Source organism: Salvelinus alpinus, chromosome 8 (assembly GCF_045679555.1).
Source record: "Salvelinus alpinus chromosome 8, SLU_Salpinus.1, whole genome shotgun sequence".
NCBI classification, from domain to species: Eukaryota; Metazoa; Chordata; class Actinopteri; order Salmoniformes; family Salmonidae; genus Salvelinus; species Salvelinus alpinus.
This window is the reverse complement of record NC_092093.1, coordinates 1,729,431-1,741,076: the sequence shown is the minus strand read 5'-3', so window position 1 is coordinate 1,741,076 and position 11,646 is coordinate 1,729,431. Positions and strand designations below refer to the sequence as shown.

Here is an 11,646-nt window from a genome sequence, read left to right as displayed (position 1 = left end):
ACCATCACCTCCTCTTCCATGCTTCACGGTGGGAACCACACATGTGGAGATCATCTGTTCACCTATTCTGCGTCTCAAAGACACGGCGGTTGGAACCAAAAATCTAAAATCTGGACTCATCAGACCAAAGGACAGATTTCCACCAGTCTAATCTCCATTGCTCGTGTTTGTTGGCCCAACCAAGTCTCTTCTTCTTATTGGTGTCCTTTAGTAGTAGTTTTCACCAGTATGTGTTGCAGTTTTCACCAGTGTGAGGTGCAGTTTTCACCAGTATGTGTTGCAGTTTTCACCAGTATGTGGTGCAGTTTTCACCAGTATGTGGTGCAGTTTTCACCAGTATGTGGTGCAGTTTTCACCAGTATGTGGTGCAGTTTTCACCAGTATGTGGTGCAGTTTTCACCAGTATGTGGTGCAGTTTTCACCAGTGTGAGGTGCAGTTTTCACCAGTATGTGGTGCATTGTCACAACTCTTAACAGATCATCAAAAAGGACACAAAACTGCTCTCAGTTGATCACTTAAATGTTTGGTAAAACCTATAGATTTTACATGGGAAACTGATTTGTCTACTGCAGATGTGGAAAACTATATAATGAAAATGTATGTCTGTAAAGTAGAAACATTAAAGTACGATATGTCCTACTATGATGATGACTTTTGTGATTTTACTTCACAATAACAATAATGGTACCCAGAATAGCAGATGGTACAACAGGTGCAGAAAAATGCTTTGTGTTTCCAGCTCCTTCAGGGCAGTAATACAATATCACTATGCAAATAGTCCACAAAGTCCAAAACAGGAAAGAAATGCATTCCCTTTACAGTAAAGACGTGTCCAGAATGTAGTTGCCTTTTTGATTGGGGGGTACTGTAATACCGTATAGTACTGTAATACTGTAATACCGTATAGTACTGTAATACTGTAATACCGTATAGTACTGTAATACTGTAATACCGTATAGTACTGTAATACTGTAATACCGTATAGTACTGTGATACTGTAATACCGTATAGTACTGTGATACTGTAATACCGTATAGTACTGTGATACTGTAATACCGTATAGTACTGTAATACCGTATAGTACTGTAATACCGTATAGTACTGTAATACTGTAATACCGTATAGTACTGTAATACTGTAATACCGTATAGTACTGTAATACTGTAATACCGTGCATACTGAAAGTATTCAAACCTCTTGACTTTTTCCACATTTGTGACCGACCGCCTTGATTCGGTCTTATGTAGCAAAATGTTAGTGTGTTCTTTACATTGGATAAAAGTAGAGACACAGAGCTACAAAATGGTATGTCATACACTACAGTTGAGGAACAATGGGGAAATAATTCTGCTATGAAAGTTGACAAACTTGTAACCTCACTTTTTAGTAAATGGCCCCTGAATGTTTTGGTACACCTGCTGAGAGTTCTTCTTTGTCTACACCCATTCAGCCTCGTCCACACCCTCTTAAGCCTTAGCCCCACCCTTATCTTTAAGGATTCTCATATGAGGTCATCTCTTTAAGGATTCTCATGTGAGGTCATTTCTTTAAGGATTCTCATGTGAGGTCATTTCTTTAAGGATTCTCATGTGAGGTCATTTCTTTAAGGATTCTCATGTGAGGTCATCTCTTTAAGGATTCTAATGTGAGGTCATTTCTTTAAGGATTCTAATGTGAGATCATCTCTTTAAGGATTCTCGTGTGAGGTCATTTCTTTAAGGATTCTAATGTGAGGTCATCTCTTTAAGGATTCTAATGTGAGGTCATTTCTTTAAGGATTCTAATGTGAGGTCATCTCTTTAAGGATTCTAATGTGAGGTCATCTCTTTAAGGATTCTCATGTGAGGTCATGTGCTAAACAGTGAGTGGTATAGTACAGATTGCGCCTAGTTTCTAGTTTCCTAATTTCTTCACATTTTGCTACATTACAGACTTATTTAAAAATGGATTCCACCAAAATATCCTGGTCAATCTATACACAATATGCCATAATGACTAAGCAAAAACTGTTTTTTAGAAATGACTGCAAATTGATTAAAAAAACAACAACTGAAATATCATATTTACATAAGTATTCAGACCCTTTACTCAGTACTTTATTGATGCACCTTTGGCAGTGATTACAGCCTAGAATCTTCTAGGGTATGACGCTACAAGCTTGGTACACCTGTATTTGGGGAGTTTCTCCCATTCTTCTCTGCAGATCCTCTCAAGCTCTGTCAGGTTGTATGCGTCGCTGCACAGATATTTTCAGGTCTCTCCAGAGATGTTAGATCGGGTTCAAGTCCGGGCTCTGGCTGGGTCACTCAAGGACATTCAGAGACTTGACCCAAAGCCCCTCCTGCGTTGTCTTGGCTGGGTTTATGTCCCTAGTTACCTCCATGGAGACCAGAGAGGCCCAACGGCGTGTTAAGATGTCAAGTCTACCGCTGCAATGCATGGTGGGAGGGTCCAGAGAGGGAGGGTGTTTTGGAGTGTAAAAGTGTGTTTGTGGGAGGGTCCAGAGAGGGAGGGTGTTTTGGAGTGTAAAAGTGTGTTTTTTTGGGAGGGTCCAGAGAGGGAGGGTGTTTTGGAGTGTAAAAGTGTGTTTGTGGGAGGGTTTGTGGGAGGGTCCAGAGAGGGAGGGTGTTTTGGAGTGTAAAAGTGTGTTTGTGGGAGGGTTTGTGGGAGGGTCCAGAGAGGGAGGGTGTTTTGGAGTGTAAAAGTGTGTTTGTGGGAGGGTTTGTGGGAGGGTCCAGAGAGGGAGGGTGTTTTGGAGTGTAAAAGTGTGTTTGTGTAGATACACTGTGTGTATGTGTACACCCTTTTAAATTAGTGGATTTGGCTTTTTCAACCACAGCTGTTGGTGACAGGTGTATAAAGTCGACTACACAGCCATGCATTCTCCGTAGACCAACAAAAGCATGAGAATAGCCGTAGTGAAGAGCTCAGTCCAATGTGGCCCAATAGGATGCCACCATTCCAACAAGTCATGTTATTGTGAAGTGGAAATGACTAAGAGCAACAGCGGCTCGGCCGCAAAGTGGTAGACCACACAAGCTCACAGAACGTGACTGCCGAGTGTTGAAGTGAGTAGCTCGTCAACATCCTCTGTCCTCGGTTGCGACACTCACAAGGAGTTCCAAACTGCCTCTGGAAGCAACGTCAGCACGATAACTGTTGGTCGAGAGCTTCATGAAATGGGTTTCCGTGGCCGAGCAACCACACACAAGCCTAAGAACACCATGCGCAATGCCAAGCGTCGGCTGGAGTGGTGTAAAGCTCACCGCCATTGGACTATGGAGCAGTGGAAACGCGTTCTCTGGAGTGATGAATCACGCTTCACCATCTGGCAGTCCGGCAGACAAATCTGTGTTTGGCGGATGCCAGGAGAACGCTACTTGCCCGAATGCAACTGTAAAGTTTGGTGGAGGAGAAATAATGGTCTGGAGCTGTTTTTCATGGTTCGGCCCCTTAGTTACAACAAACAATTAAATTCTAGAAGATTCTGTGCTTCAATCTTTGTGGCAACAGTCTGGGGAAGGCCTTATCCTGTTTCAGCAATACAATGCCCCTGTGCACAAAGTGAAGTTCATACAGAAATGCTTTGTCGAGATCGGTATGGAAGAACTTGACTGGCTCTGACCTCAACTCCATCGAACACCTTTGGGATTAATTGGAACACCGACTGTAAACCAGGCCTCATCGCCCAAAATCAGTGTCCCCGACCTCACTAATACTCTTCTTGCTGAATAACAAACAGCAATGTTCCAACAACTAGTAGAAAGCCTTCCCAGAAGAGTGGAGGCTGTTACAGTAGGGTGGTCCATCTCCATGGTAATGACCATGACTTTGGAATGAGATGTTGGACAATAAGGTGTCCACACACTTTTGGCCATATGGTGAATCTGACTCTATGAATGTGTTTGTGGATAATCTAACTGTGTGTGTGTGTGTGTGTGTGTGTGTGTGTGTGTGTGTGTGTGTGTGTGTGTGTGTGTGTGTGTGTGTGTGTGTGTGTGTGTGTGTGTGTGTGTGTGTGTGTGTGTGTGTGTGTGTGTGTGTTGCAGGATGGGCTTGGAGGCTCTGGCAGAGTCCTATGGGTTCTGGCGTCCTTCCCTCCTGACGTTTGAAGACATCCCTGGAATGAAACAAGGTGACAACGTTTCTGTTAGAAGTAGAAGTTTGTTAAGTTATTGACACAACAACTTTATGAGGTAATGTTAATGTCTATAATGATACTGGTGTCTCTAACCCCCTGATACTGGTGTCTCTAACCCCCTGTCTGTCTATAATGATACTGGTGTCTCTAACCCCCTGTCTGTCTATAATGATACTGGTGTCTCTAACCCCCTGATACTGGTGTCTCTAACCCCCTGATACTGGTGTCTCTAACCCCCTGATACTGGTGTCTCTAACCCCCTGTCTGTCTATAATGATACTGGTGTCTCTAACCCCCTGTCTGTCTATAATGATACTGGTGTCTCTAACCCCCTGTCTGTCTATAATGATACTGGTGTCTCTAACCCCCTGTCTGTCTATAATGATACTGGTGTCTCTAACCCCCTGTCTGTCTATAATGATACTGGTGTCTCTAACCCCCTGATACTGGTGTCTCTAACCCCCTGTCTGTCTATAATGATACTGGTGTCTCTAACCCCCTGTCTGTCTATAATGATACTGGTGTCTCTAACCCCCTGATACTGGTGTCTCATACCCCCTGTCTATAATGATACTGGTGTCTCTAACCCCCTGATACTGGTGTCTCTAACCCCCTGTCTGTCTATAATGATACTGGTGTCTCTAACCCCCTGATACTGGTGTCTCTAACCCCCTGTCTCTCTATAATGATACTGGTGTCTCTAACCCCCTGTCTGTCTATAATGATACTGGTGTCTCTAACCCCCTGATACTGGTGTCTCTAACCCCCTGTCTGTCTATAATGATACTGGTGTCTCTAACCCCCTGTCTGTCTATAATGATACTGGTGTCTCTAACCCCCTGTCTGTCTATAATGATACTGGTGTCTCTAACCCCCTGATACTGGTGTCTCTAACCCCCTGATACTGGTGTCTCTAACCCCCTGTCTCTCTATAATGATACTGGTGTCTCTAACCCCCTGTCTGTCTATAATGATACTGGTGTCTCTAACCCTGATACTGGTGTCTCTAACCCCCTGATACTGGTGTCTCTAACCCCCTGTCTGTCTATAATGATACTGGTGTCTCTAACCCCCTGTCTGTCTATAATGATACTGGTGTCTCTAACCCCCTGTCTGTCTATAATGATACTGGTGTCTCTAACCCCCTGATACTGGTGTCTCTAACCCCCTGATACTGGTGTCTATAACCCCCTGTCTGTCTATAATGATACTGGTGTCTCTAACCCCCTGATACTGGTGTCTCTAACCCCCTGATACTGGTGTCTCTAACCCCCTGTCTGTCTATAATGATACTGGTGTCTCTAACCCCCTGTCTGTCTATAATGATACTGGTGTCTCTAACCCCCTGTCTGTCTATAATGATACTGGTGTCTCTAACCCCCTGTCTGTCTATAATGATACTGGTGTCTCTAACCCCCTGATACTGGTGTCTCTAACCCCCTGTCTGTCTATAATGATACTGGTGTCTCTAACCCCCTGATACTGGTGTCTCTAACCCCCTGTCTGTCTATACTGATACTGGTGTCGCTAACCCCCTGATACTGGTGTCTCTAACCCCCTGTCTGTCTATAATGATACTGGTGTCTCTAACCCCCTGATACTGGTGTCTCTAACCCCCTGATACTGGTGTCTCTAACCCCCTGATACTGGTGTCTCTAACCCCCTGTCTGTCTATAATGATACTGGTGTCTCTAACCCCCTGTCTGTCTATAATGATACTGGTGTCTCTAACCCCCTGTCTGTCTATAATGATACTGGTGTCTCTAACCCCCTGTCTGTCTATAATGATACTGGTGTCTCTAACCCCCTGTCTGTCTATAATGATACTGGTGTCTCTAACCCCCTGATACTGGTGTCTCTAACCCCCTGTCTGTCTATAATGATACTGGTGTCTCTAACCCCCTGTCTGTCTATAATGATACTGGTGTCTCTAACCCCCTGATACTGGTGTCTCTAACCCCCTGTCTGTCTATAATGATACTGGTGTCTCTAACCCCCTGATACTGGTGTCTCTAACCCCCTGTCTGTCTATAATGATACTGGTGTCTCTAACCCCCTGATACTGGTGTCTCTAACCCCCTGTCTCTCTATAATGATACTGGTGTCTCTAACCCCCTGTCTGTCTATAATGATACTGGTGTCTCTAACCCCCTGATACTGGTGTCTCTAACCCCCTGTCTGTCTATAATGATACTGGTGTCTCTAACCCCCTGTCTGTCTATAATGATACTGGTGTCTCTAACCCCCTGTCTGTCTATAATGATACTGGTGTCTCTAACCCCCTGATACTGGTGTCTCTAACCCCCTGATACTGGTGTCTCTAACCCCCTGTCTCTCTATAATGATACTGGTGTCTCTAACCCCCTGTCTGTCTATAATGATACTGGTGTCTCTAACCCCCTGATACTGGTGTCTCTAACCCCCTGATACTGGTGTCTCTAACCCCCTGTCTGTCTATAATGATACTGGTGTCTCTAACCCCCTGTCTGTCTATAATGATACTGGTGTCTCTAACCCCCTGTCTGTCTATAATGATACTGGTGTCTCTAACCCCCTGATACTGGTGTCTCTAACCCCCTGATACTGGTGTCTCTAACCCCCTGATACTGGTGTCTCTAACCCCCTGATACTGGTGTCTCTAACCCCCTGATACTGGTGTCTCTAACCCCCTGTCTGTCTATAATGATACTGGTGTCTCTAACCCCCTGTCTGTCTATAATGATACTGGTGTCTCTAACCCCCTGTCTGTCTATAATGATACTGGTGTCTCTAACCCCCTGTCTGTCTATAATGATACTGGTGTCTCTAACCCCCTGATACTGGTGTCTCTAACCCCCTGTCTGTCTATAATGATACTGGTGTCTCTAACCCCCTGATACTGGTGTCTCTAACCCCCTGTCTGTCTATACTGATACTGGTGTCGCTAACCCCCTGATACTGGTGTCTCTAACCCCCTGATACTGGTGTCTCTAACCCCCTTATACTGGTGTCTCTAACCCCCTGATACTGGTCTCTAACCCCCTGTCTCTCTCTCTACAGGAGTCCCAGGGTTGCATGGAGGTTCATCTCACCTGCTCTCCTCTTCTCCTTGCTCCTCCCCATTCAAGGTGTGCTCTCTTTCTCCCCTGGACTACACCTGCAGCAGACCAACACACACTCACACACACAACCTCCATCGCTACGGCAACCCCGCTTCCCCCTTCCCCCTTCCTGCGTTACGAAGACCGTCAGCTTATGACAGTGAAGTATTCTGCTCGTTGTCCTTACCCCGCTCTCAGATTGGCTACCTGCAACCACACCCCCCCCAGGGCTACGGTAGTATCTGCCTGCATTCCCCCCACTACGGTCTCTACGGTTACTCCGACCCCCCCACTCACATCGCAGCCAGCCCAGACAAGATGGCGGTTGCTGGTGGCGCTGTGGCCAATCAGAACCCTTTCCTCGGCTCTTACCCCAGTGGAACCCCGACGGACAGTCTGGGCATGCTCAATGGAGACCAGCAGGCCAACTTCCTGTTTGACTCTCGGACGCTGGGATTGTCTGTGAGCCAGTCAGGGGGAGGGGCTTCACAGGTCACCGCCCACATGAGCTGAGACACGCTCCTTAACCCTGACCCCTGAGGTTGCTATGGCAACAGGCTGCTGCTCCGTGGAGAGGGTGTGGTGTGGAATCACCAGCCAATGAGGAGTGACGAGACATCTCACAGACCTATGGGGAGAAAGAGAGCTTTGGAGACTGTGTTGAAGAGAGAACACTGACTAATGGGATATTGTTATTAGTTGTTGTTATTGATGTTGTTATTAGGGACATGTTGTTATTAGTTGTTGTTATTGATGTTGTTATTAGTTGTTGTTATTGATGTTGTTATTAGGGACATGTTGTTATTAGTTGTTGTTATTGATGTTGTTATTAGTTGTTGTTATTGATGTTGTTATTAGGGACATGTTGTTGTTATTGATGTTGTTATTAGGGACATGTTGTTGTTATTGATGTTGTTATTAGGGACATGTTGTTGTTATTGATGTTGTTATTAGGGACATGTTGTTGTTATTGATGTTGTTATTAGGGACATGTTGTTGTTATTGATGTTGTTATTAGGGACATGTTGTTGTTATTGATGTTGTTATTAGGGACATGTTGTTATTAGTTGTTGTTATTGATGTTGTTATTAGTTGTTGTTATTGATGTTGTTATTAGGGACATGTTGTTGTTATTGATGTTGTTATTAGGGACATGTTGTTGTTATTGATGTTGTTATTAGGGACCTGTTGTTGTTATTGATGTTGTTATTAGGGACCTGTTGTTGTTATTGATGTTGTTATTAGGGACCTGTTGTTGTTATTGATGTTGTTATTAGGGACCTGTTGTTGTTATTGATGTTGTTATTAGGGACCTGTTGTTGTTATTGATGTTGTTATTAGGGACATGTTGTTGTTATCGATGTTGTTTTTTCTAAGCATCTGATTAAAGGAATAAATGGACACGACGAGATACTGGCACATCTGGAGAGGTCTGGTATGAACAATTCTGGAGACTCCAGTTATACACAGAGACAGAGAGACAGAGAGACAGACTCCAGTTATACACAGAGACAGAGAGACAGAGAGACAGAGAGACAGACTCCAGTTATAAACAGAGACAGAGAGACAGAGAGACAGACTCCAGTTATACACAGAGACAGAGAGACAGACTCCAGTTATAAACAGAGACAGAGAGACAGAGAGACAGACTCCAGTTATACACAGAGACAGAGAGACAGAGAGACAGAGAGACAGACTCCAGTTATAAACAGAGACAGAGAGACAGAGAGACAGACTCCAGTTATAAACAGAGACAGAGAGACAGAGACAGAGAGACAGACTCCAGTTATACACAGAGACAGAGAGACAGAGAGACAGACTCCAGTTATAAACAGAGACAGAGAGACAGACTCCAGTTATAAACAGAGACAGAGAGACAGAGAGACAGACTCCAGTTATAAACAGAGACAGAGAGACAGACTCCAGTTATACACAGAGACAGAGAGACAGAGAGACAGACTCCAGTTATACACAGAGACAGAGAGACAGACTCCAGTTATACACAGAGACAGAGAGACAGACTCCAGTTATAAACAGAGACAGAGAGACAGACTCCAGTTATACACAGAGACAGAGAGACAGACTCCAGTTATACACAGAGACAGAGAGACAGACTCCAGTTATACACAGAGACAGAGAGACAGAGAGACAGAGAGACAGACTCCAGTTATAAACAGAGACAGAGAGACAGAGAGACAGACTCCAGTTATACACAGAGACAGAGAGACAGACTCCAGTTATAAACAGAGACAGAGAGACAGAGAGACAGAGAGACAGAGAGACAGACTCCAGTTATAAACAGAGACAGAGAGACAGAGAGACAGACTCCAGTTATACACAGAGACAGAGAGACAGACTCCAGTTATAAACAGAGACAGAGAGACAGAGAGACAGAGAGACAGAGAGACAGACTCCAGTTATAAACAGAGACAGAGAGACAGAGAGACAGAGAGACAGAGAGACAGAGAGACAGACTCCAGTTATAAACAGAGACAGAGAGACAGACTCCAGTTATAAACAGAGACAGAGAGACAGAGAGACAGACTCCAGTTATACACAGAGACAGAGAGACAGAGAGACAGAGAGACAGAGAGACAGAGAGACAGAGAGACAGACTCCAGTTATAAACAGAGACAGAGAGACAGACTCCAGTTATAAACAGAGACAGAGAGACAGACTCCAGTTATTAACAGAGACAGAGAGACAGAGAGACAGAGAGACAGAGAGACAGACTCCAGTTATACACAGAGACAGAGAGACAGACTCCAGTTATAAACAGAGACAGAGAGACAGACTCCAGTTATTAACAGAGACAGAGAGACAGAGAGACAGAGAGACAGACTCCAGTTATAAACAGAGACAGAGAGACAGACTCCAGTTATAAACAGAGACAGAGAGACAGAGAGACAGACTCCAGTTATAAACAGAGACAGAGAGACAGACTCCAGTTATAAACAGAGACAGAGAGACAGACTCCAGTTATAAACAGAGACAGAGAGACAGAGAGACAGAGAGACAGACTCCAGTTATAAACAGAGACAGAGAGACAGACTCCAGTTATAAACAGAGACAGAGAGACAGAGAGACAGACTCCAGTTATAAACAGAGACAGAGAGACAGACTCCAGTTATAAACAGAGACAGAGAGACAGACTCCAGTTATAAACAGAGACAGAGAGACAGAGAGACAGACTCCAGTTATAAACAGAGACAGAGAGACAGACTCCAGTTATAAACAGAGACAGCGAGACAGACTCCAGTTATAAACAGAGACAGAGAGACAGAGAGACAGACTCCAGTTATACACAGAGACAGAGAGACAGACTCCAGTTATAAACAGAGACAGAGAGACAGAGAGACAGAGAGACAGACTCCAGTTATACACAGAGACAGAGAGACAGACTCCAGTTATAAACAGAGACAGAGAGACAGACTCCAGTTATAAACAGAGACAGAGAGACAGACTCCAGTTATACACAGAGACAGAGAGACAGACTCCAGTTATAAACAGAGACAGAGAGACAGACTCCAGTTATTAACAGAGACAGAGAGACAGACTCCAGTTATAAACAGAGACAGAGAGACAGACTCCAGTTATAAACAGAGACAGAGAGACAGACTCCAGTTATACACAGAGACAGAGAGACAGACTCCAGTTATACACAGAGACAGAGAGACAGACTCCAGTTATTAACAGAGACAGAGAGACAGACTCCAGTTATAAACAGAGACAGAGAGACAGACTCCAGTTATAAACAGAGACAGAGAGACAGAGAGACAGACTCCAGTTATACACAGAGACAGAGAGACAGAGAGACAGACTCCAGTTATACACAGAGACAGAGAGACAGACTCCAGTTATACACAGAGACAGAGAGACAGACTCCAGTTATAAACAGAGACAGAGAGACAGAGAGACAGACTCCAGTTATACACAGAGACAGAGAGACAGAGAGACAGACTCCAGTTATACACAGAGACAGAGAGACAGACTCCAGTTATACACAGAGACAGAGAGACAGAGAGACAGACTCCAGTTATACACAGAGACAGAGAGACAGACTCCAGTTATACACAGAGACAGAGACACCTCTCTCTATCCCCCACCTCTCTATCCCCACCTCTCTCTCTTCCCCCCAAAAAATCTCTCTCTCCCCAGTTTCTCTCTAACCAGCACTCTCCCATGACAGCTACATCAACGACCCACAGCCAGTGTCAACAGAAGAACATACCACACGCAGAGAACACATACACACCGAAGCTGAACCACATATTACACGGAGATACAAAGACATTAGCATTTGTGTGTGTGTGTGTGTGTGTGTGTGTGTGTGTGTGTGTGTGTGTGTGTGTGTGTGTGTGTGTGTGTGTGTGTGTGTGTGTGTGTGTCTGTGTGTCTATGTCTTTCTGTCCTGATTGTGGTTA

The 11,646-nt window shown here is 44.6% G+C and overlaps 1 protein-coding gene across 1 annotated transcript in view; it reads left to right on the top strand.

Moving 5' to 3' along the window:
* The window catches only part of LOC139582424 (T-box transcription factor TBX18-like), a 21,816-nt gene extending 13,175 nt beyond the window's left edge, over positions 1-8,641 (top strand). The window contains exons 7-8 of the mRNA XM_071412413.1: positions 4,051-4,136; positions 7,182-8,641. Coding sequence (XP_071268514.1) covers positions 4,051-4,136; positions 7,182-7,735 — 640 coding nt within the window. The 3' untranslated portion in view covers positions 7,736-8,641. The remainder of the gene's footprint in view (positions 1-4,050; positions 4,137-7,181) is intronic.
* The last annotated feature ends 3,005 nt before the right edge of the window (positions 8,642-11,646 follow it).